This window comes from Bipolaris oryzae (genome assembly GCF_000523455.1).
Source record: "Bipolaris oryzae ATCC 44560 unplaced genomic scaffold scaffold_9, whole genome shotgun sequence".
Lineage (NCBI taxonomy): Eukaryota > Fungi > Ascomycota > Dothideomycetes > Pleosporales > Pleosporaceae > Bipolaris > Bipolaris oryzae.
Genome location: NW_006911285.1, coordinates 102,146 through 125,362, shown reverse-complemented (window position 1 = coordinate 125,362; position 23,217 = coordinate 102,146). Strand labels below are relative to the sequence as shown.

The window sequence follows — 23,217 nt, the reverse complement described above, 5'->3', positions numbered from 1 at the left end:
GCAACTGCAGCAGCTCGAGGCCGATGGGATGGGATGATGGAACGGCCGGCGCGCGCGAGCGTTAAAGTGTGTTGATGGGCGAGGTGCAGTGGCTGTGCCCGTCGTTCATCCCGCGCGTTTGTATACACAACAAAAAATGCGAGCACAAGACCGGAGTGGCCGGCGGCAGAGCGGCAGAGCGCGATGTACAGACGTCAGCGCCCCAGGGCTGCGTGCGCAATGATGAAGGCCGCGGACTGCGTGAGGGTTGAGATGGATGCGAGCGGCGCGAGGGCGGAATAAGGAGACCAAGAGGGGCAGCGGCCAAAATCACAAGATGGGGGGGGGGGGGAGAGAGGCACAACGCACAGTCCGCCAAATAGCAGGCTCACCAGCCCAGCCATCCCCTGTGATCTCCTCGCGGGACCGAATAATTACGTCCAGCATGACAGCGCTAGCGAATCCAACGCCAATTGTTGATGAAGTAGGTGTACAGCGGTCGCATCCCACGTTATATTTGCTTGTATCTATCGCTGCCCATTGACAGTGTGCCGTGCAGGGTTGCCCGCCCGTGGTTTGCTTGCTGCCCACGCCTCTCTGCCATGAGCATGGCCGCTTGCACCGCTTGCACCGCTTGCACCGCACCCCTCGACGCAGTCTCCCACTGTTGTGCCTCCCTCTCCATCACGCACACTCCCCTCCCCCTCGCACCCCTCTCGCGTTCTGCCGCGCCCTGCCGCGCCCTATAGCCCCTCTCTCCCCCAAGCCAGGTCCTTGTAGGCATACCGCCCATCTGCAGTTGCGCCTGCACACCGGGTACTCCCTTAGTTGACGGGCTGGACCCAATTGCAACATGGCAATCGCATGGCCAATGATTTTGATCTCACGAGGCTCTTGCGGAGCGCGGTTTCGCCGTACCACGCGCTGGCAGCGGAGTCGCCCTCTGTATCCACCAGTTGTGGCTCGACATCTCAAAGAGGCGGTAAGAATGGCCAGACGACTTTTGCCTCTTGAGTGAGTAGTCTGCTGGGGCGCCATTCCTCAGATGCAGGCCGAGCGCATGGAGCCTCACCGCCTCATTCTGCGTGCCTGTGTGCCTGCGCCATTCATGTTGGCACGAACCCCGACCCTACATACTGCCTACACCACACCCACCTACACCTACACCTACAGTACAACATGCACACCACCCAGGCGGGCGTTGCCTGTTGCCCCTCGCTGGCCGCAATCGCCGGCCCATGATGACCTCACCCTGCCCGAAAAAATAAGAATAAAAAAAAGGGGTGGCTGCAGCCCCTCGCTCGCGGAGCCAACAAGATGACGCCAGGAGCACCCTTCCAACTCGCACTATGGAATGCTGCTGTGTGGCTGCGAGTAATTTGGAGACGATCGTCGGCTGCCCTCACTCGTTCCTGGAACTCTATCCATACCTCCGGGCCATGATCCCGTTCCCCGGACCCACATCCTCTTCTTAGCCCGGTCCACACATGCACCAGACAGCAGCAGCTTCGTCGCTGTCGACCGCACTCAAAACAAGCCATCGCGCGACGATGGAATGCTTTTTTACGCCTGTCCCTCCAAATCCCAATGCCAACAGGCCCATGGCAGCCATGCCCTTTGACCTGCGCCCCCGCCCCCCCTCTCACCACCACCACCACCATCATCATCACAACAACAACTACCGCCACTGTCCACCCCCAAATGCAAACACCCCTCCACCTGCCTTCCCCGTAAGCAGCAGAGCACCTAGAAGAGTCCACTAACATGCCCCGCTTGCATCGGGGATGCGCGTATATCCTGGAGCACATAGCGCCGGTCGCGGTCTGGTAAACGGCCTTGTTCCCGCCCCAGCCCATTTTGCCTTCACCGTCAGTTCGTCGGACTGCGCCCTCGCGCCACATGCCTCGTGCCATCTCTCTCACAACCCCTCAGTGTCGGCGAGGGGCATGCATGGCTGCTGGGCGCGAGGGAGGGGGGGCTTCGCGCCCCTCGCCCCTCCTCGCGCTAGAACGCTTCACGTAATGCTTTAGAAGCGCAACGCGGCTTCGTGGTCGAGGTTTCATGTGGCAGGCCATGGTCTGTTCGCGCAACACGGACGCCATAGAGCCGCTACCCATCCGCCTGCGCCGTGAGATAATTTCAACAAGGTCAAGGCAAACCGACTAGAATTACTTAGTGCCAGGGACCATGGCCGCCGGCTCGGGGCATTGCCCGTGTCCATGTGCTCGCCATTGTCTGAAGAGCAAGCTGAAATGCTCAGTGGCTGCTGCCCTTTTTCCCTTTTACCGTTTGGTGACGAACAAATATGGTCACGGCAATGGCCTCTGGACGCCATCCGGAGACACCTCCACGTTCAGCGCCGCTCCCGTTGCCATGTGCTTACTTACTCGTGCTTACAACGAAGCTTCCCTTTGCTCTCGCTATATCCCGTCATCTCCCAACAATCTCCCTGCCACCCCGGGAGTGACAGCAGCATCATGATCAATTGGGCGGGTGGCCGGCCCACACACCACTCCGGCCCAGTGTCGCAGAACCCAGAAGTCGACGCTTCCGCTTCCACGCGACACATTAAGCAAGTTCAAGAATGGTATCGGCCGCTAATTCCTTCATCATCGCTCAAGGCTTCCATGGCGTCTTCGACGATGAGATGCGCGTGTCAGTCACCGCTCTCGCATCCATGGGGCTGCCGGCTCTTGCTTGACTTTGCAGCCTCCAGTGTTCCACATACTCTCTACCTTTACCATCGGCCTCGACACTAGGTCTCGCCAGACTAGGTTGCACAACTCTTTGAGCGTCTCTTGGCGACTTGCGCAGCTGCAGGTAATGTTCGGCGCAAGCAGAGTGTCAGGACGCCAAGGGTCAGAGGTCGGACGACTGACTGGATGGTCGCACAAGACCGGTAGGGTGGTATCATGCTCAATTGCTCCGGTATCCGCCCGCAAAAGGCGACAGGTCCCTGCCGTCCTTGGGACAACGTTTCATAGCGCATAGAAGGAGAATTAGCCCAACGAGTCAGCCAGTGTTCTAGATGAATTGACGAGTGTATGGAACGCCTGAGGTCCTCCCCACCCAGTCGTCAGGCTCCTCGCTCGGCGCCTGCATACTTACATACTGACATACATACACACCCACTATGGATGTACGTACTACATTTCACCTACCGTATACAGCATCCGTACTGCAGCCGTGGTGGGGTTTCGCACGGTTCATGACACTGTCGGACCATTATTGGCCAGGCGTAGAGAGGCTACTTTGATGCGCATGTGTACATAGTATGTACTTACATAGACATGCTTCAGGCCGGCGTGTTTGAACGGCCATCTGACAAGCAACAAATCTTACGCGACGTGTTGGACCGGCGGCTTTTGACAATGGGCATGCAGCCGGCTCAGGATGACCAGCAGTGTAACCATCCATCTGGACAGACAGGTTGTGTGTATGCACAACATCTGCTTCCGGCGGGCTTTGCATGTACTTTGACATGCATGAATATTATAACCTGTAGACAAGCAAAGCGGGCTCCGCGAGGGCTTGGATTGAGGGATGGGCCCGGGACTTGACACATTGTTAGCTTCTTTTATCCAGAAACCCAGGTCACCACGTGACTTGTGGCAGCAGTGTCCCCACATTCGGGGGGCCTCCACCGCTCACAACGCCTGCCCAGCGACCCGCCCTGGTGTTGCAGTTTCTTTCGCTCCTGAGCTCTCTTCCTCTCGACGATAATCATACACAAGTGCCCGCTGCGAGACTCTATTCGCTGTGCAGTTCTGCGAGGCGCGAATGCAAGGCTCCTCATTCGCATGCCGGTCCCGCCCCTAGCCCAATTGCATGCCCTCAACCACCCCCCGGCCATAACACGCGGGCTATCTGACCCTCGAAATCGACCGCGCTGTAAGAACGAGCGGCCCACCTTGCGACCTCTTCTGCTCTTGTCACGGGCCGCAGTAGAGGGGCATCTTGCACCCGAGTGTGCGGACGTCGTCGTTGCTCTCCTATCCCGTCCCCCCTCGAGCTGGTCGCGCCTTCCAACATGAACGGCTTCAGCGGCACGACCGACGCTGGCGGCATGTACGTCAAGGCCCTATACGACTACCAGGCCGACGACCGCACCAGCTTAAGCTTCCGGACCGGCGACGTAATACAGGTCATCACCCAGCTGGAGAGTGGGTGGTGGGACGGAGTCATCCATGGTGTCCGTGGCTGGTTTCCAAGCAACTACTGCGCCGTCGTGCAGCGGCCCAGCGAAGACATCGAGGAAGACCGAGACGGTGCCGATGCCGACGACGATACTCGTTCAGCCAGCGGCGCAGAGGGTGACTATTCCGACGATGGCTCCCTGAGCGGCGGCAACGACACCATCCTGCCCATTGAGCGCAACACCGCACCCGCCAACAACAAGGAGGAGGAAGCTGCCTTTTGGATCCCCCAAGCTACCCCAGATGGAAGGCTTTTTTACTTCAACACCCTGACCGGCGTAAGCACAATGGAGCTACCGCTTGAATCACCCGCTACGAACGAGAGCGGCCCGCGCAACCGCACAGATGTCTTCATTCCAGAAATGTCGCGGCCGCCCGCCGAGATATTGGCTTCGGGCTCTGGCTACAACATGGAAGACACAGACGACGAAACATCCGCATCCGACTTTGAAGGCCCAGGAACAAAGGGTTCCTACACCTCTCGCGTAAGTATCGAACCGCTCACCCTCCTCCCGCTTGTGTGAGAGCCCCTCTGACTTTGGACTACAGCACAGACAACGCTTGTCTGGTGGACTCTCATCAGCTACCTCCATGGAGTCAATGAATGGTGGTTACCACGGCAGGGGGGCCTACGACCAAAGCAGCATGAGCTTTGCTGCTTCTGCTGCAATGCCTCCCGCTGGTACGACGGCCACATCCTTTGCAAACAGCCCTGGTCTAGGTGGACCCAACGGTACCCTTCCACAATCACGAAAGTTTTACGACGATGTCAGCCCAGTGCCTCTTACCTGGAACAGGATGGTCGAGGATATGCGACGCGCGATTGAACGATACAAACAAGCCATCAACAACAGCGACAGGTCAGAGTTTGTAAAGCGTGCTGAAGACATTTCAGATCACCTCCGGCTGTTACTCGCGGCTGGCTCGGGAACGACGGATAACCACTCTGGCAACCCTTCCATCATATCGACCAACAAGGCCCTTTACCCTCACTTCAGAGAGACCATGTCGCGCTTTTCAAAGCTAGTTCTTTCTTCGCACATTGCCGCATCCGACTTTCCTCCCCCCGACTCTTACTCAAAGTGTCTGAAAGAAGCAGAGGGCGTGATGAATGGTGTTTTTGGGTTTGTGGAAGTAGCTCGTCAGCAGCGGGGCGAAGAGATACCCCGCCTTGTGCCTGGATTCGTGGTCGGTAGCAACATTGGCGGCAGCTGGCAGAACAATGGTGCAGACTCCCGGGACGTCAACACCTCCATGTATTCTGACCCAGAAGACCACGAGCCCTCTTCTGTCGAGCCGACTCTCAAGCTAGATTCTCGTGTCCTGGAAAGGCTGCACGACGTCAAGAGATTGATTGTTTCAAGCATCCGTCGCTTGGACGAGCACTTGGTCGTACGGGACACCGTTATCTCACACCAGAAACACCAGGAGATTGGCGACCACGTATGTAACGCGGCAAGCAAGGTGCTTGAAGCATGCCGACCCTGGATCTCAACCATTGAACAAATCAACCTCGCATCTTTGGACTTGGACTCTCAAGGATCGCAGCTCAGCGAATTCAGCATACAGAAACAGAAGACTTATGACATAGTCTCCGAGCTTGTGATAGCATGCCAAGGAGTAGCAGCGCCTTTGGGAGACGAATGGGCCGAACTACGAGGTGACTCTCTAGAGGACCGAATCAACGCCGTGCGAGCCGTCGCCCGTGAACTTGAGTCGACTTGTGCCCAGGAGTATGCCTTGCTACAGAACCTGTCAGAAAACATCCCCTTGGATGATATCATAAGCCGTTCAGATCCTCGGAGAAACACCGACAGTGAACTACCCAGTCACGCTCGCATTCCATCTGGACCTGAGAGGCCATTGCTCGGTAACATGCCCAAAGCTGACACATACAGCCCAGGATCGTCCCTTGGAAACGACGATACAAAGGTTGAGCCGATCCGTTCTGCCAACAGCAATAAAAAGCTTAAGGATTTCTTTGGTGAAGTGCCAGTCATTCCACAACAAGCAGTTGAAGAAACACCAGAATTCTTGAAGCTCGATCATGAGGGCGAGATTTCCTACGATCACAAAACTACACCGCCCCAACTCAAGGGTGGCACTTTGGCAGGACTTGTTGAGCAGCTGACCCGTCACGACCGTTTGGATCCCGCCTTCAACAACACATTCCTACTCACCTACCGATCCTTTACCACAGCTTCCGAGCTTTTTGAGATGTTGGTCAAACGATGGAGTATTCAACCACCCCACGGTCTAGCAAAGGAAGACTACCAGCATTGGGTAGACAAGAAGCAGAAGCCAATCAGGTTCCGTGTTGTAAACATTTTGAAGAGTTGGTTTGATAACTACTGGATGGAGGGTAACGACGAAGAGGCACGGATCCTGATTCAGCGGGTATACAACTTCGCCAAAGACCATGTTGCAACTACCAGTACCCCTGGAGCAGCACCATTGATGACTTCGGTCGAGCAAAGATCGCGTGGACCAGACATGCCAACCAAACGGTTGGTCCTTACCCTGAGTGCCCAAACACCACAACCCATTCTGCCCAAGCACATGAAGAAGCTAAAGTTCCTCGACATCGATGCAACGGAATTCGCTCGTCAACTCACAATCATCGAGTCTAAGCTTTACGGCAAGATCCGCCCTACCGAATGCTTGAACAAGACTTGGCAAAAGAAGCTTGCACCTGGCGAGCCCGATCCAGCCTCGAATGTCAAAGCACTTATTCTTCATTCTAACCAGTTGACAAACTGGGTCGCGCAGATGATTCTTACCCAACAGGATGTCAAGCGCAGAGTGATTGTCATTAAGCATTTTGTCAACGTAGCAGACGTGAGTCAACCTCATACACCTCTCTGCACTGCATGTCGCTAATGAGATATAGAAATGCCGACAACTGAACAACTTTTCTACTCTAACTTCCATCATTTCAGCTCTAGGTACTGCGCCTATCCATCGTCTGAACAGAACCTGGAGTGCTGTCAACCAGCGCTCCATGGCAACGCTGGAAAGCATGCGCAAGCTCATGGGCAGCACCAAGAACTTTGCAGAATATCGAGACACTCTGCACAGGGCGAATCCACCTTGTATACCCTTCTTTGGTATGCGATGACCTCTCAAAGGAATTGCAATATGCACTAACACATACTCAAGGTGTATATCTCACCGACTTGACATTCATCGAAGACGGTATTCCCTCGCTGATCAAGCGCACCAATCTGATCAACTTTGCCAAGCGCGCAAAGACAGCAGAAGTCATCCGCGATATCCAACAGTACCAGAATGTGCCCTATCCGCTGCAGCCGGTGCCTGAGTTGCAAGAGTATATTCTCAGCAACATGCAGTCTGCAGGCGATGTGCATGAGATGTACGAGATGAGTCTGAGCGTCGAACCAAGAGAACGCGAGGACGAAAAGATTGCAAGGTAAGCAACCTGTTTTGTTTTTCTGTGAAGAGAAAGCGAAAATGATGCTAACGATATTGTTTCTAGGCTGCTCTCTGAGAGTGGATTCTTGTAATTGAAAAAGACTGAAAAAGAAAAAAACAACAAAGAATGTGTCCACGACGATGATACCCCCCCCCCTCACACTTTTCCAACCCGAGGAGAAACTCGCATTGGGAAAGTCTTGTTCAGATCTATGCGACTTTTGGCGGCGTTTATCTAGGTGTACATTTGAACTCTTATTTTGGTCTTCTTTTTTATCCTTTCGCCTTATTTCTTCCTTATTCTTCTTCTTCTGGCTACGTAAACCCTTTATTCTAACCCCTTTAACGAAGAAACGAAAAGAGTTTGGATGCGATTTGGTTTTTTTTTGATATTTTGGGTTTCATTCAGCCTATAGGGGTTTTGTTTCTTGACTTCTCTGTTCCTTTTTGATTTTTTGGAGTTTTCTCTCTGCCTTGACTGCTGGTGTGCAAGGGAGTGAGTGTATGAGAGGGTCAATGCGACTTTCTGATCTGTTGCCTTTTGGCACGCCCTCTCTCTCTCCACTGTCATCAGCAGTCCCTTCTGGTTTTTTTATTCGCTGTGGGGCGTCAACGGGCAAGCTATGGTTTCCGCGGGCAATCTGGCTTTTAGTTGTTGCTATATCATGATAGGCGCTTCGTTTTTTTCCGCGAAAAAAAGGATCTAATAAACGCATTTCCTTTTTTTGCTTCTGATGATTCGACTTTGCCTGAATATTGAGGAACTATACGAGTTGAATGATTTTGGTGCCTTTATGCTTTGTGAAACTAATGTCCCTTGATCATCCCCTTCTTTCCTACATACTTACTAACATCACTTTCTTTCATACCTTCCTCTTATACATCAACACTGCCATATGCACAAGACCTCGACATACCGCTACTCATCCCAAGCAGCACCATCATACCCACACACACACACACACACACATCTGCACAATCCGCCCATCCTTCCTTCCTTCCTTCCCTCGTATTCTTTCTAGAAAGGAAAGGGAAAAAAAGGGTCCGGCCGTTCGTATCCCGGGCCCGTGCTTGGCGCGTATATGTGTGTATGTGGATAAATTTGGGACGGGGGGGGGGCGGTAAGTTAAGTGGTTTTGTTTTTGAAAGGCTGGGGGTTTTGCTTGGAGGGGGGTTTGCGGATACGAAGGGAGAGTGGGAGGGGGGTGCGGGAAGAGACGGAATGTTGTTGTTGTTGTGTTGTTTATTGTTGTTGATGTTATTGCTGGTGATTTTGCGCTGTGGGAACTTGGGGGGGGATGGGGGTTTGTGCAAGTCACGGGATAGCATGGACCGGAATGAAAAAGAAAGGGAGAAAGAGGAGAGAGCGGCATGTACTTTGGGTAAATGGATGTGGTAATCACTGAGGGACGGGGGCGGGGCAGGCGCGCAATGGGCATGTTGCTTGGCTGGGGGGGGGAGGAAATGTGACGATCTGAATAGGAGCGGAAGAAGACGGTGTGTGTGAGGAACGGGATAGCTTGGGGTTTACTTTGTACTATACAAAGTGCTAGTGGAATAGGTTGCGTGCTGTTGCATCGTGTTGTATCGATAGCATCTATGTAGGATTCTTGGTGGATAGCGGCAACCAAAATTGTGCCGAGATTCAGTGCATCCTTCGAGAGTCGATGCCATCTATCTCTCATCCTGGCAAACAGGACACGGAGCGAATCCGTGCGTAAGAGAGTGGAGAAGTGTTTGTCAAACGCGGCAAAAGAAGGACGGCGAGGTTCCACGTCGAGGACTTGTTTTCGTGATTTCGGGGGCAAGTGAAATTAGGATTGGCCCTGTATTTGAGTGGCAGTTCATTTGCAGCCACGTGGAGTAGCCAAGTCGGGTAAGGGCTCCACAGAGATTGGCGTTCGGCTCCGCATAGTTGCAGAGTAGCTAACTGATAGGCACGAGACAGTATTGCAGTCACCAGGGGATAAGGTTCTATCAATCATTGGACGGTGCCAGTTAGCTCAAGCTTGAATGGTGACATTTCTTGCAAATAATAAGAGCGCCACCAACGATTAAATATCGGTCATTTCGAACTCTAATCGAGATGGGGTGTACGTATGCGTGCCGATAGCCGTCTTTGGACCTGCCTCACTTGCACAGTTGGTGCAAGCAGACGGTGATTGGTGCAGAGTGCGATGGCCTCACATCAAACCGCCCAAGGAGAAATTACTGCGTGACTAGGATTGTGCAAGAACCACAAAAGCCGTTGGATAATAAAGAATACCCCAGCTTTTTTTCTTGACCTTTTCCAAGAGTCCAAGCTGCGGTCACATGGGAATGGGCAGGGGCGGTATGTGCGCGTGGTGCCGGGAACTATGACATAATAACGTCGAGGTTCAGGCCAATGGAGGTGCTGGGCGGGTTGAAATGGGATGCAACCCAGTTTGCAGGATACGAGGCTGGTGTTATTGCTGTTGCTGTGGCCGGGGACCAAATAGGGGGGGCCAACTTAGAAGAGTACGGGCGAACGGTGGTTCCAAGTGGTACACAGACGCTTACGTGCATAGCAAAAGCAGATGTGTGTGTGTGTGTGTGTGTGTGACTGGGCTTCTTTGTCGCTTCTCTGTCGCTTCTTTGTCTCTCCACACGGGAGGGGAACAGGCAAGGAAAAACGACACAGGTGATGGGGTCGGGCAAGGAAGAAAAAAACAAAGCGTACCAGGGCCCCTGTATGCTTTGCGCATGTTGCTTGAGCCAGTAGGCAATTTCCCGCAGAAGGGGTGGAGCGCAGCAATGATGAGTGAGTGTGTGGGTGTAGACGGGCCAAGGGAACGGCAGGGGCTTGTCGGTGGCGTGGTGATTCGCTCGCTTTGGTGTGAAGGATGGCGTCTGGGACAGCTAGAGGCGGGAAGGATTCGAGTGGGTGCATGGCGCATGGCAGACAGAGGACGAGATGAGAGGCTAGGCCAGACGCCATGTCGACCAAGACGTGGAAATGGACGTATGGCAGGGCGTAGCAGGGCATAGCAGCATCATGGATGGGCCAATCTGCTACTACGAGCACTAGCAGTCTGCTATCCTCGTGCTATACCACCAAGCGTGCCAGTAGCATCAAGTTATGTGCAGAGTGACAGCAGCACGCGACACGACGATGCACGAGGCCCAGTGGCCGATTGGAGCTTGACATGGCCGGTTCCCCACTGCGCGTCGTGGGCCGAGTGTCTTGTTCATTTATCATCTCGGTCCCATTAACGGGCGATCCCTGGGAGCGACACCAACCGACGGTGCCCAGGCCGGCTGGAGTCGTGTTCTGCATTTTGTGCTTTCTGCTTTGGGCATGAAGGCCCGGGGGCATTTCCAGCTTCCGAAGGTCAACCCAGCAGTTCATCATCAGCCCTCTTCCCCCCCTGCCCGTCCTTCTTTGCTCTGCCCTACCCTGCTCCGTCTTGTGTCTTGTCTGCCCAGCCCTGCCACTCTTCCCACTACCTCACGCTCTTTTTACTTTTGTTCCGGCCAACACCACCTTGCTCACCGACCCACGTTCTTTACTCCTCCCTCGTTTCTTTTTCTGGTCTGTTTAAGAGCTTTCACCAACCTGCCTACTATCCGCTCTAATATAATTTCTCTGCCGCCGCCGCCATGCTCCTACACAACTCGTGGGGCGCCTTGCCCGCCCTGCTAATCCTCGGTCTCTCTCGCTTCTGTAAGTCTCCCTCCCGCCTTCACGCCACTATGCCCTTTGGCACACTCGAGCGCTAACCACCTGTTTTTGTGCAGCAAACGCCGCCTGCGAGTGCGGATACTCAGTCAACTCGACCAGCGACTCTTCTTATGCCGTCTTCACTGAGCTACTCGAAAATGACTTTCTCCACACAAAGACCGACGACTTCTCCACCGTAGGATGGAGACCGCAGGAGTACAACATGACTGCGCAAAACGCCCGCGGCCCCTTTGGCAAGGCCATGGAAGTAGGCAATGTTCTTTCCAACCCTCTCAAGGACGACAAGGCATGGGCGGGAGATGCCGAGCACGGCGGAGATGCCGGACTCGAGCTATGGGTTCGCGGCAACCACGCAGACGGCCTCGTGAGCGGTGCCGAGATTGTTAGCATACGCAACGACTCGCTACTCGGTAGTTTCCGTGTGGGCATGAAGTTGTCCAACTCGTCTGGAACTTGCGGTGCATTCTTCTTTGTACGTCGTCATGACGCGCCTCAACAAACCATGTCCCCTGGCTAATAGTCGCAGTACCATAACAACTCGCAAGAAATCGACATGGAATTCCTCTCGCATCAGTTCAACCAATCTCAAGGCGCCGTAAACCTGGTTCTCCAAAGCCCCCAATCCGTCTCCAACGGCTTTGCTGCCCAGGGAACAAACGGCTTCGTAGTCAAGCAACTTCCATTCCGCCCAGACGAAAAGTTCCACGAGTACCGCTTTGACTGGACCCTGGGAAGTGTCGAGTTTTTTGTTGATGGCCAACTCCTCCACCGAATGACCGAAAACGTTCCCCAGGAAGGCGGCAGCATCTTCTTCAACCACTGGAGCAATGGCGATCCATCATGGTCTGCAGGACCACCCGACCGAGACACTGTTATGACAATCTCCTACCTCAAGGGCTACTTCAACTCAACTGACACCGAGCGATCGCAAAACGAGTACAAGAAGCGCTGTCCTACCTTCGACCCGGCCAAGGTCTGTGCCATTCCCAACCAAATGAGCGCACCAGACCCAAGTCAAGGCGCCGAAGCGGCCAAGACGTACTTCTTCTCGACAGATCCAAAGGGCGACATGACACCTGGACAGACAACGTACAAGAACGCAGCAACCAGCATATTCGGCGCACCGCTATCATCAATCGTCATTCCATCAATCATCTCCTTGGTCAGCTTAGCCATGGCATGGTAGTCGTCCGAGACCCGCTATAAACTTTGCACCAAAAAAAAGTCTGCTTTTCTCGCTTTTCTTTCCATCCATCGCAAAGACAGCCGTTTGTCCCGCGAGCTTGTCATGGACTCGGGACTCGTTTTATGAGTATACGATCACCTTCCCCAGACATTTACGGCGTTTTGTCATACTTCCGGCTATTCCAGCTTCAGGCACATATATCTTTAACTCGGGCGCGACGATACGCAAATTCTGATTGCTCTATTTACATTACTCCTTCTCCAACATATTTACAGCTTGGCACGGCCTTAGATGTGCTTCTTTGCACGCTTTCTTTTCTTGTATATACCCTTGTTCTCCGCAATCAGGCCTCTGCAGTCGGCTCCAAGCTTGCGCTGTTTTGTTTAGCACGGGCAAAGCAGTTTGGACTATTACCCCTGTCGTACTGCTTGGAATGGTACCGCGTCGCTTCCATTCTGAACCGGAAGACATTCTGCGTGTCAGCCCCCCCACACACACCACCACCAGCGCTTCCGGTACATGATTTCGGTCTCGTATTGTCTTTAGTCTTGCTACTATTTTGTATTGGACTGGACTCCCCATCTGAATCGGCATTAGAAGATACCAGCTTAGTCATTTGTGCACAATCAAACATTACCACCAATTACCTTTGTCACTTCTATTCTTTGTGTTGCTCCAACAACGCCACTGCCCAAATCAATATGTTTTGAACAGCCTCTTTCATTTTTGCATCCGCGGCACACCACCAGCTGAGTTTAGTCTCTTCGTTCTCGTGTGTACCTTACATACACGAGAAAACTAGTTTCAGCCGTCTATTCGGAAGCGCGCAAGCCACTTGGCCTGGGTGCATAGATTGAGGCTCAAGAATACGACAGCGAAGACACTCCTTTGGGCCGCACGTACTGGCTGACAGATCAGCCCATCCATTAGCTTTTACTACTTTAAGATCTATGAATTAGGCCCGTCAGCACAGCAACAACAAAAAACACACTGATGACGCGCCGACAAGGAGCGCGCAATGTCGCCTATTTTTGCAGGCACGGCCCCTGGAGTCGTACGCCTAGTGAGCCCGGCACATGACGGAACCCGGGCATGGCTGACGCTAGTAGCTCCAAAGGCGCACGCACAGATGTCGGGCTGACTGGAACTGACAGGACAGGACAGCCTGGCTTGCGCTTTTTAGAAGCCCAGGCACAACAAACCCACAATTCGTCTGAAGACAAAAAAAAAAGCCCCGTTTGAAAGGGACTGTGGGTAGCATTGTTGTGATGGATGGATGGGGGAGGGGGGGATTGGACCTGCGAATAGCCAACGCGCCATGTACATATACGTCTGCGACGATTGTGGATTCTTCATCTCGTGTTGCTATCCTATTTATATTTCTATATATATACACATAGTATATAAAATCCCGCGGAACTTCTCTCCCATCTTTCGCCCATCCCCCCCGACTTTTTACCCAAAAAGACCACTTTCTCCTAGTCTTGCCGCGAATTAAAAAAAAATCCCGAGTATAGCCACGCACACACACATATATACACGGGAAGCGCGGATATGGGACGGGGGGGGTGCGGGTGCGTGATGTTTGCGTGCGCGCGCGTGTGTGTGTGTGTGTGTGTGTGTGTGTGTGTGTGTATGGTCAATGCCATTCCTTGGGTTAACTATATCCGGAGTGCACCATTTTCTTTATTTTCTCCCCTTCCCTAACTATATATATATATGGTTTCTATTTTTTTTTGGTTGTTCTCGCGTACCGAAAGAGAGAGAGAGCGGGGGGGGGAGGGGGCGTGTGGGTGTGAACTAGGGTTTGCCGAGCAAGAAGACTATGTGCACGCTTGCATTCTTTTCTCTCTCGCGTGTGCACCGAAGAAAGCCGGATGGCGTGGCTTTTTCTTTCTTTTTTTCTTGCGCGCGCGCGCACTTTATTCGCTTATTTCTTTGAAAGACGCGGATATAGCGCTTGAGGGGGGAAAGGTGGACGTTCGCGTAGTATACAAACTCCCATTCGCGTGATTGTAGGGAGAATACGAGAATGACTCCATTGTTTTGGTGCTGAGAGAGTTATTCCGATCATACTTCTTTGATTTTTCTTTTTTTTTACTTCTCGCTCTCTCTTTTTTTTCGCGCTACTTGAAAGCTGAGCGACGACGACGACGATGACTCGTACCATTTACCACTTTTCGAAGTCTACTATCCTAACTCTTGACTTTTTTATCTGAGTTTTCGCAACACAAGGTCTGGAACGTGTCAGTGCGGAATGCACAAACTTTGTTGTATTGCCTCCTTTGCACAGAAACAGAAAGAGGGTTCTGGCCCAGTACTCCATTCTATTATCTTTTGCTTTTTTCCCAAGCGCTGGCTCAACGCGCCCAGTTGCCGAATTTGGTGGTACGCTAAGCTTTTGCCAAGATATAGGCTTGACTTATTTAGGGGTGACAGAGTGGGGAGGGAAAGGCTTAATTTTCAGGCTTGACATTGAGGTGAGGGTGCTGTTGATCTGGACTGGGGTCATTGTTTCTCTTTATACCACACGTACATGCATCAATTATCTAGAAGAGTAAACCTGTAACTTATCAGACAAACTAACTTCACGTCCACAGGATCTACACGCGCCATATGGTAGGAAATGTATAAGGATAGGCTGGCTTCGCGGGCGAGCAGAGGGCTGAGATGTGAAAATTGTATTATGATCTCTACAAATCGGTGACATCACACCAACAACACCTCTTCTTATCTCAACATCAAGGGTGGGATTGTGGATAGAGACCACGTTGGCAGGTTGCCGTCTGCTCTTCTCCTCCACGGCGAGTCACCTCAAGACTGGGACCTCGTCTGACGGCAAAATACCGAACAATAACATGATGCAATCAGTTACCAAGGGATATGGTTTCCAGAGTGAATGTAGGAAGTTACGATGCCACATTCGATACTGACTCTCAACCGTTGTAGCATGCACTGTCGCTTCCCCCAATGGTCTACAGCACCGTCACTTCCGTTTGCCAGGCTTTGCCATCAGTACCACCACCGCACGTAACCCTTTGTAACACCTTGAATCTCTACAGTCTCACAATCACTTCACTTCGGTTTCCCTTCAACCCCACTTTCGTCTTGGCTTTGGCTTTTTGGCTCACTCACTTTCTTATCTCGTCTCTCGTTGCACCTCATCTTTCTTTTCTACGACTTGTGCTACTCCAAACACGGGTGTGGCGTTTCACAAGGCTGGCCATTAGGGGTCGACTGGAATCTGGTCTCACCAAAAGACTTATCAAAACTTCACTTCTCAACAATACGTCTTCACTTACAGCTTGCTTCTGCAACGGCGCCTTTGATGAAGTAGGGACTCCGCTCGAGTCTTGAGCCTCTACACACGACACCCCTAAAGATCATTACGGAAAGCATTTACAGCTATCTTGCACCTCTCTATCTCGAACCAAGATGCAAGGTCATATCACCTCAATACTTCTGCTGCTGGTTTTGATTGCATGCACGCTCCTTCCGGTGTCTGGGCATCTGCGAGATGCGGAGACTACACCCATGGCAGGAGCAAGTCCGACATACACCCCTCTTCCAGCAGTGACTCTGACAGCCGAACTATACAGCTCTGGGTAGCTCCGTACTCACACACTGACTTTTGAAACCGGCTCACACAGTATAGGATTTACCAAGCACCTGCTGTTGCTTCAGCCGAGGACGCGCCTGCCCAGGGACTAGTAGTCGGCGTTCCAACACTGCCATTTGCAAGCACTCCAACAGTCGAACCAGCTATCATAGTCCCAGTCAACACGACAGCAGGGAGTTCTCTCGGAGATGCGTCTGTAGCCCGGGTGGAGCCTGCTGATGTAGTGCCCCCACCTTCAATTGCCAACCATGCTGTCAATCCTGTTCCGCCCGCACCCGCGCCTACTTCTTCAGCTTCATCTAGTATGGAGAGTTCCAGTGTTACACATGCAACAACGTCATTTGGCAATGTGCCCTTCGTCACTGTACAGTGGGTGGAGACATTCATCGGCGGTACCTATTCGACCTGGTGGCCCCACACTATTTCTCTTGATTTCAAGCCGCAAAGATCCGTGGCTCCAGCTCCGGGCAGAGGAGAGATTGGCATGGGGACTTTGACAGGCAAGACTGGACAGACTCAGACAGTTGTAGAGGTGGTAGCTGCTGCCCCTACACAAGACTCGGGCTGGGCCAAGGGCGTCGCTGCTATGGTCGGTGTCGGTATTATGGGCATTTTCTGAGATGCAGAGTTGGAACCGAATAAGAACCATGGGTCTGGTTATGCGGTGGATGATATGGAAGATCGAGGCCCATTTCGCCAGATATCCGTTCGGACACGTTAATTCGGCGAATTATAACATGTAACGACTTATGAGAGATGCCTATTGTATAACAGATATATCGGGAGGTAGCAGGGAGTGACAAGGATTGGAGTAGTTGCAACGTTGAACAAGTTGCTCAAGTCCGAGTAAAATGCGAGAAACATGCTTCTTGTTGGGCCACTGCACCGTGCGTACCTATGTAGTTGATCATCAGCTGCGGATCACACCACCATACTGCACATTTCGAAACCATGAATTGAGTTGTATTCAGCAACCACAATTTCATTCTAGGTGAACTTGCTATTGATGAAAAGAAGCAAGCTCTTAACTATGAGCCCGAGAAGGGAAGTTGGGGCGAACGGCGAGCGACCCCGCATGTCGATCAAGCACCGGCTACTAGTAGTACTATCGAGACTGGCAGTTCAAACGAGCAGCGCTGTCACACATCAGACAATAATTTTGAAGTTACTGGCATGCTCTAAAAGGTAATTGTGACGCACCATGCTGCGCTGGTTGTGAGGTAAAGACAGTGCATGTAACAAGGGGTGGTGGAGTGACCGCTCAGCTCAGCCTTGGTGGCGCGACCTTCACGCATCCTGGTGGGCGATCCGTTCCGCCCCGACGTTCTTATCGCTGGCGCGGATGATTCCGTGGTGAGACCACACGTCGGTGAGTCGCGTTCACCTGCCCCAACAACGTGATTGCGGCTCTAGCTTTTTCCAGAGTCTCTAGTTATAAGGCAGCTAGGGCTGCTGCCAGTGGCATGATTTAACTCATCAGCAACCATAAGACGTTACAGTCAGACATACGAACAACTATTTGCCCACCTACACATCTGATAGGGAAGGGCATCACTCGATTTACAACCACCACGATTACGAATTGAGACGAACAATTCGAAGAGAACATTTCAACTACTGTATTGAGAAACGAACAACAATCTCAATAAACCAACAACAAGAGAAGGCACTGAACGACAACATGGCAATGGCATATTACTTTGCCGCGCACTTCAACGTGTCCAACAACCACATGAGCGATAACGCCATATCAACAACAACCACATTTCCCCTGCACACATCACCAGCAGGAGAGCAAACACACCACCCTACCACACCCTCAAAACGGCTCCCGACAGCCTCACAAAAACAATCAATCTTCTTCCTTCTCCCCGCCGAACTCCGCAACCAAATCTACGACTACCTTCTCTGCGCCAATACCCCCAACCGCAACTCCCTAGTCGCCTACTCCCAACAGCGCAGTCACGCACCCCAACCCATCTACCCAGCCATCCTGGCCACCTGCAAACGAATCCACAACGAAGCCCAGGACCTCCTCTACTCAACCCACGTCTTCCAAGCCCACCCTTCCCTCCTAACATCCCTCCCTCACCTCGTCTCGCCATGGAAACCCCTCCTCGACGCCTCTGCAATCGCCAAGATCCGACGCTGGTACCTATCCGTGCGTCTGGATACCGACCCACGGTTTACAGAGAAGCAGGCGACAGCTGCATTTAGCGGGGCGGAGTATCTCGAGATTCATGCGTGGCAGAGTATGTTTGATGGGTGTGACGATTCGGTTCTACGGCTTTTTGCTGGGATCAGGGGGGTTAGGGTTGCAAGGGTGACGGGGTGTGCGCAGGCGGAGTTTGCGGCGTGGTTGGAGGGGCAGATGATGAGGCCGGTTGAGGAGGAGGAGGAGATGGAGGTGGTAGATGAGAGGTGTAGTTGTGCAAAGGGAGTTTGTGGGAAGTGTGGAGAGAGGATTGTGTGTGAGGAGAAGAAGGCGGTGCCGTGGATTGGGCAGGAGAGGGGTGTTTGGACTTTTGGGAATAGATGAATGGGTTTACGAATGGATTTTCTTTGGTAAATGGGGTTAGGCGAAATGCCTATGGGTATTTTTCTTTTGGAACAATTAAGGATAGAATAGAACCTTCTCATCGCTTTTCTGCGATGTTTACAATGTTATATATTACAATTACAACCACGCACTCATATCCCAGCTGGTGACACTGAGCCTTCAGTTCTCCATTCGCACTTGCCCTTTCCTACTTCAACTCCTCCCTCTCCCTCTCCCTCTCCTCTTCAATCTTCCCGCAAGGAAACGCACACTCAAGCTTTCGTTCCTATGCACCATATTAGCTGACTCTCCTACCCAAACCCATCATCATGAACAACAAAATCAGAAAAAAAAACTTACCCTATTAACTGACCCACTCTCCACCCACTCTCCTACCCGACATCCCGCCTCTCCCTCAATCTTCTCTTCCTCCTTCCCCCGAGCCTCCCACCTCAACACCCCCTTCTCAAAAACCAGCTCATCACCATCATCCAACGCACTTATCGTCAATGCCTCGCCCCCCAACAACCCCTCAACAGCATACTTCCGCGTCGCCGACAGCCTCGTGTACGAATTACGTTCCTGCACTGGTTTCGCAGCTGCGATATCGATGGCGAGGTTGTTCGCATGGTCGATGAGGGTGGGGAGGTAGATGTAGTTTTTGCGGGGGTTGATGGAGATTTGTTTGTGGTAGAGGGTGAAGGTGCATTGGTCTTGGGTTGATGAGGTAGGTGCGGTGCGAGGAAGAATGTAGGGGTGTGGGGGTTGGGGTGGGAGGAGGTGGGCGGTTGTGAGGGTTGTGAGGGTTGTGAGGAAGATGGTGAGGAGGGTGGTGGTGTGCATGGTGTTAGGATGCTTGTGGTGGTGATGATATGGGTAGTTTGTTGATATCCAAGGGCGAGAGGTAGAAGGTCGTCTTAATAGAAGATAAAGTAAATAAATATGAAGCTTGGAGTAAGGCGTGAATGCGAACCAAGCAATAGTGATAGATGATGGTGTGTAACTGGTAGTAAAGCAAGTAGCAAGTACCTTTTCCTCCTTCGCTCCTTCAGCACCCATCTTAACCTTTTCAACCCCCAACCGCGCCGCATTTCTTCGCGCCCCTAACCCCAGCAACAGGATTGATCATCTCATCAAGGCCCTATTCCTATCACTCGGATCACTTCCTTACCTCACCTAATGCGGTTGTGCGGCGGCTGCAACATGCGGGGTTGCGGCGCGGGTATCGGGTAAAATACATGCGGGCGCTAAATAAATGGGTCTGCCTTGCCTGCTCTGTGCAATGAAAAGGGTCGCAGAGCCGCACGGAACGACATTAAGTGGGGAGGTTTCCTATGTTCGCATAGGATTCAGAAAATTTGGACAAGTGCGGCGCGGGCTTGGGTGGGACTGGCAGGAAGATGAGTGTCTTGGGAGTGCTGGGATGGCGAAATGAAAGGCCCCGAGAAGAGTACTAGAGGTGCGGCTTAGACGGTAGGCGAGGCAGACTGCTTTGTGAATTAACATAGCTGAGTGCATAAGACTCTCGTGGTGTTTATGTTCCAGATAGAAGGAGTTGCTTGTTCCACGTGCAATCAAGTTGTGTGTACGTGGCAGTTGTTGATTCTTACCATTCTCTGAATTAGAGGGCCAGCAGCGACCTAAGGGTCCCCATGTCCTCTGGTAAGGCATTGGGATAGCGCATTATGCATGATGGATGCATTTAAAACTAGTAAAGGTAGAGAGTAAAGTAATAGCACAAGAAATGGTCTAGAGTAACCGCCAGATCTACAGGTACTACCAAACAAAAATTTCAATAAATTGACACCTATCGGAAAAATTCTTTCAATGTAAAATTATTACCATGGGTGAAGTTCGCAATATGGTCGCGCTTTGCCTGGATGTGCGCCAGGGACAAAGCGAGTAATCTCAGAATCCCATTTTGGGAGGGGCCGAGCGTCATAAAGTCTGAGGTCTATCGCACAACTGCAACCACCAATTCGCACCCAAACCCTCGCTGCCGCCATGCCGCGCCCATGCCAGAGACGGCGCGCCACTGCAGCTGAGAATCGAAAGTCCAAATCCACAAAGCCACAAGGGCCGCCCCCAATCCGACACAAAGCGCGCCAAAAAGCCATACACAACGCGAGGAAAGCAGAGCGCGGAGGAGCACGCGGAGGAAGGGGACGAGGGCGCGGCGGCCAACAACATAATGGCGGCGGTCGGTTCGCACATGGCAGAAAGAACAATGGGGATCAAGAAGAGCAAGATTTTATACCTCTGAGCGGCAGCGGCAACAATTTCGAGGCGCTGTACCGGGCCAGGCCAGACTATGATATGGACAGCATAGACGAAAGACATACCCAACCGAGCGACAGCCATAGCGACTATGACAGCTTGACAGACTCGGACATACTCGACGATGACGAGGATTTGGAGGATACCCAAGACATATCAATCAATATCGAGGAATCTTTGCCCACACATGGCAGGAGGAAAACCCCCAGGGCAACAGTCATGTTCACGGTACCTGCTGCGGTCGCTATCTACAAGGAAATGTACTTGTCCCAGTTCCCGCTCAGCGTACTGACGCTCCGTACCCGTTACGGCCTCTTTCTGGAAGATACTACCCCAGACTCTGGCGCATACATATCTCTTGCATCCTCCGCAGCCTCTCGTCCGCCGACAGTGAGCAGCGCCACAAGCGAGGAACCTGCTATTGTAGGCAAAGTCATAAGAACCGATCTCGAGGCACATAATCCTGCACGTGACTATATCTTCAACTGGGGGGTAAATAGCGGCAAGCGATTCATCGAGGTTGACGACAAGTATCTGCGTACTATTGGGGGTCAGCTATATAGATATACAGACATGCATCCTGGCTTGCTGGAGGCTTTTGAGTACCACAGACCGGGTCAAGCACGTCTCTCGCCGCCAAAACCTGGCCCTCAGGGCCGACAACGAGGGTCAAAGGCAAAGAAAGCTGCACAGCAAGCTCCCCAACAGCCTTCCGCACATGAACCATCACAGCCAGAGACGTCCAAGTCTCAAAAAGGGAAGCAAAAAGGCAAACGGAGGCGGCCCTGAAGAACGTCAACATGGTAGTCCAGTCGTGTACTAGGGGTCACTACCTCAGGTGTCTTTCACTCGAGCGTTTGCAGGTGGCTCAGGCAGCACATTCACCATTCACCACTCATCGCCCACAGTAGATAACTTGAATATTTCTTCTGCCCCGCCTTCTCTGCTTGACAACCAACAACCCTCTACGCCGCAGTCTCGCCATACCTCAAACCTCGTCCAGTCAAACACGCATTCAAACATGAGCTCCGGCCCTTCTGTCTCTGCCCCTCGCAGGGGAAAGAAGCGGTCTCACTCAGAAGTTAGCACGCTGACTCCACAGCCACAGCCACAGCCATCGTCCCAGACGCTGAAGGCTCCGGCCCAGCCCAAGGAGACTATTGACCTCACCATGTCGGATGAAGAGGTGCCACCCACCGTGTCATCGGGCAGCCGAGCAACCAGTACCGAACCCCCTATAAAATTCTCCCTGAGGCCAGTGTATCAAATGATTGACCTAACGCTAGAGTCCGATGAAGACAAGGACGTCATTGGCGGCATGCACGCAAAGTCCAACCCTGACCCCAAAGGCAAGGGCAAAGAGGTAGTAGTCGAGAAGAAGAAGAAGATGTCCGAAAAGGAAATCAAGCGAAAGGCACAGTTGGACCACATGGCCATCATGTTCACCCCTGCTGAGGCTATTGCTGCACTTGCCAACCCAAAGCCGTTTGATATCGTGTATGATTTCAAGCCTGGTGAGCGCATCACGTGCCCGATTAAGAGGTCGCATTATATAGCTTCTCTGGGTCGGTATTTGCCTCCTGTTGCTGAAGGTATGCCGTGTGAGCCCGAGGGCATGATGTCTGCTGCCAACAAGAAGGAGTCTACCGAGGACAAGGACAAGGGCAAGGGCAAGGGCAAGGGCAAGGCTCCTGCTGCTGATGACAAGGCGTCTGAGGCTGAGAACAAGGAGTCTGCCAAGGACAAGGGCAAGAGCAAGGGCAAGGCTCCTACTGAGGGTGAGGGATCTACTCAGGGTATGACTCCTGATTCCGACAAGTAGGCTTGTCGTACCCAAACTGCTATTGAAAAGCAGATCAAAGGCAAGGGAGAGAGAGAGAGAGAGAGAGAGAGAGAGATTCTGGGGCATTCGACAGATTTTCATGTAACTTGTTCACGACCCAGAAAATGATGAATTTTCTGGTCTGACAGTTTGATATTTGTTGCACGGCACCTTTGCGTGTCGAGCTGTTCATGGAGAGAATGGGGAATAATGCCATAAAATCACTTCAAGTATGCAATGGCCCACCAAAACAAAAAATTCGTGACGATGAGTCCCTTCTGAGTTGTTTACAAAGTTATCTTCTCTTATTTCCATACCTCTTTTACCCTCTTTTCCTACCCCACCCCAACCCCCCAACCCGCTTCCCACACCTAGGTCTTGTCTTGAAAGTAAAAAAAAACAAGAAACGTCAAACGCTTCCATCTACTTTTTCTTTGCCTCGTACGAAATGAAGAAAAGAAAAA

At 52.3% G+C, this 23,217-nt stretch overlaps 8 protein-coding genes across 8 annotated transcripts; 6 read left to right on the top strand and 2 right to left on the bottom strand.

Moving 5' to 3' along the window:
- Positions 1 to 61: 61 nt before the first annotated feature.
- COCMIDRAFT_83358 (uncharacterized protein) lies at positions 62 to 337 on the bottom strand (the record flags this gene model as incomplete). The annotated part of the gene is made up of 1 exon (XM_007685368.1): positions 62 to 337. A coding segment is annotated over one exon (276 nt), but the record flags the coding sequence as incomplete, so codon positions are not given.
- Positions 338 to 4,009: 3,672 nt separating this feature from the next.
- COCMIDRAFT_22484 (uncharacterized protein) lies at positions 4,010 to 7,699 on the top strand (the record flags this gene model as incomplete). Its single annotated transcript, XM_007685321.1, has 5 exons — positions 4,010 to 4,660; positions 4,725 to 7,013; positions 7,066 to 7,282; positions 7,335 to 7,605; positions 7,672 to 7,699. The coding sequence occupies 5 exons, from the start codon at positions 4,010 to 4,012 to the stop codon at positions 7,697 to 7,699; spliced, it is 3,456 nt and encodes a 1,151-aa protein (XP_007683511.1).
- A 3,529-nt stretch (positions 7,700 to 11,228) lies between these two features.
- Positions 11,229 to 12,496, top strand: COCMIDRAFT_83416 (glycoside hydrolase family 16 protein; the record flags this gene model as incomplete). Its single annotated transcript, XM_007685367.1, has 3 exons — positions 11,229 to 11,292; positions 11,367 to 11,782; positions 11,837 to 12,496. The coding sequence occupies 3 exons, from the start codon at positions 11,229 to 11,231 to the stop codon at positions 12,494 to 12,496; spliced, it is 1,140 nt and encodes a 379-aa protein (XP_007683557.1).
- Positions 12,497 to 15,354: 2,858 nt separating this feature from the next.
- On the top strand, positions 15,355 to 16,734 carry COCMIDRAFT_32716 (uncharacterized protein; the record flags this gene model as incomplete). Its single annotated transcript, XM_007685339.1, has 3 exons — positions 15,355 to 15,391; positions 15,932 to 16,101; positions 16,147 to 16,734. The coding sequence occupies 3 exons, from the start codon at positions 15,355 to 15,357 to the stop codon at positions 16,732 to 16,734; spliced, it is 795 nt and encodes a 264-aa protein (XP_007683529.1).
- A 1,062-nt stretch (positions 16,735 to 17,796) lies between these two features.
- Positions 17,797 to 18,654, top strand: COCMIDRAFT_1333 (uncharacterized protein; the record flags this gene model as incomplete). The annotated part of the gene is made up of 1 exon (XM_007685299.1): positions 17,797 to 18,654. The coding sequence occupies one exon, from the start codon at positions 17,797 to 17,799 to the stop codon at positions 18,652 to 18,654; it is 858 nt and encodes a 285-aa protein (XP_007683489.1).
- Positions 18,655 to 18,862: 208 nt separating this feature from the next.
- COCMIDRAFT_32714 (uncharacterized protein) lies at positions 18,863 to 19,497 on the bottom strand (the record flags this gene model as incomplete). The annotated part of the gene is made up of 2 exons (XM_007685338.1): positions 18,863 to 18,940; positions 19,015 to 19,497. The coding sequence occupies 2 exons, from the start codon at positions 19,495 to 19,497 to the stop codon at positions 18,863 to 18,865; spliced, it is 561 nt and encodes a 186-aa protein (XP_007683528.1).
- A 1,161-nt stretch (positions 19,498 to 20,658) lies between these two features.
- COCMIDRAFT_83238 (uncharacterized protein) lies at positions 20,659 to 21,720 on the top strand (the record flags this gene model as incomplete). Its single annotated transcript, XM_007685366.1, has 1 exon — positions 20,659 to 21,720. The coding sequence occupies one exon, from the start codon at positions 20,659 to 20,661 to the stop codon at positions 21,718 to 21,720; it is 1,062 nt and encodes a 353-aa protein (XP_007683556.1).
- Positions 21,721 to 21,952: 232 nt separating this feature from the next.
- Positions 21,953 to 22,753, top strand: COCMIDRAFT_1330 (uncharacterized protein; the record flags this gene model as incomplete). The annotated part of the gene is made up of 1 exon (XM_007685298.1): positions 21,953 to 22,753. One exon carries the CDS (start codon positions 21,953 to 21,955, stop codon positions 22,751 to 22,753), a length of 801 nt encoding a protein of 266 aa, XP_007683488.1.
- Positions 22,754 to 23,217: the final 464 nt, after the last annotated feature.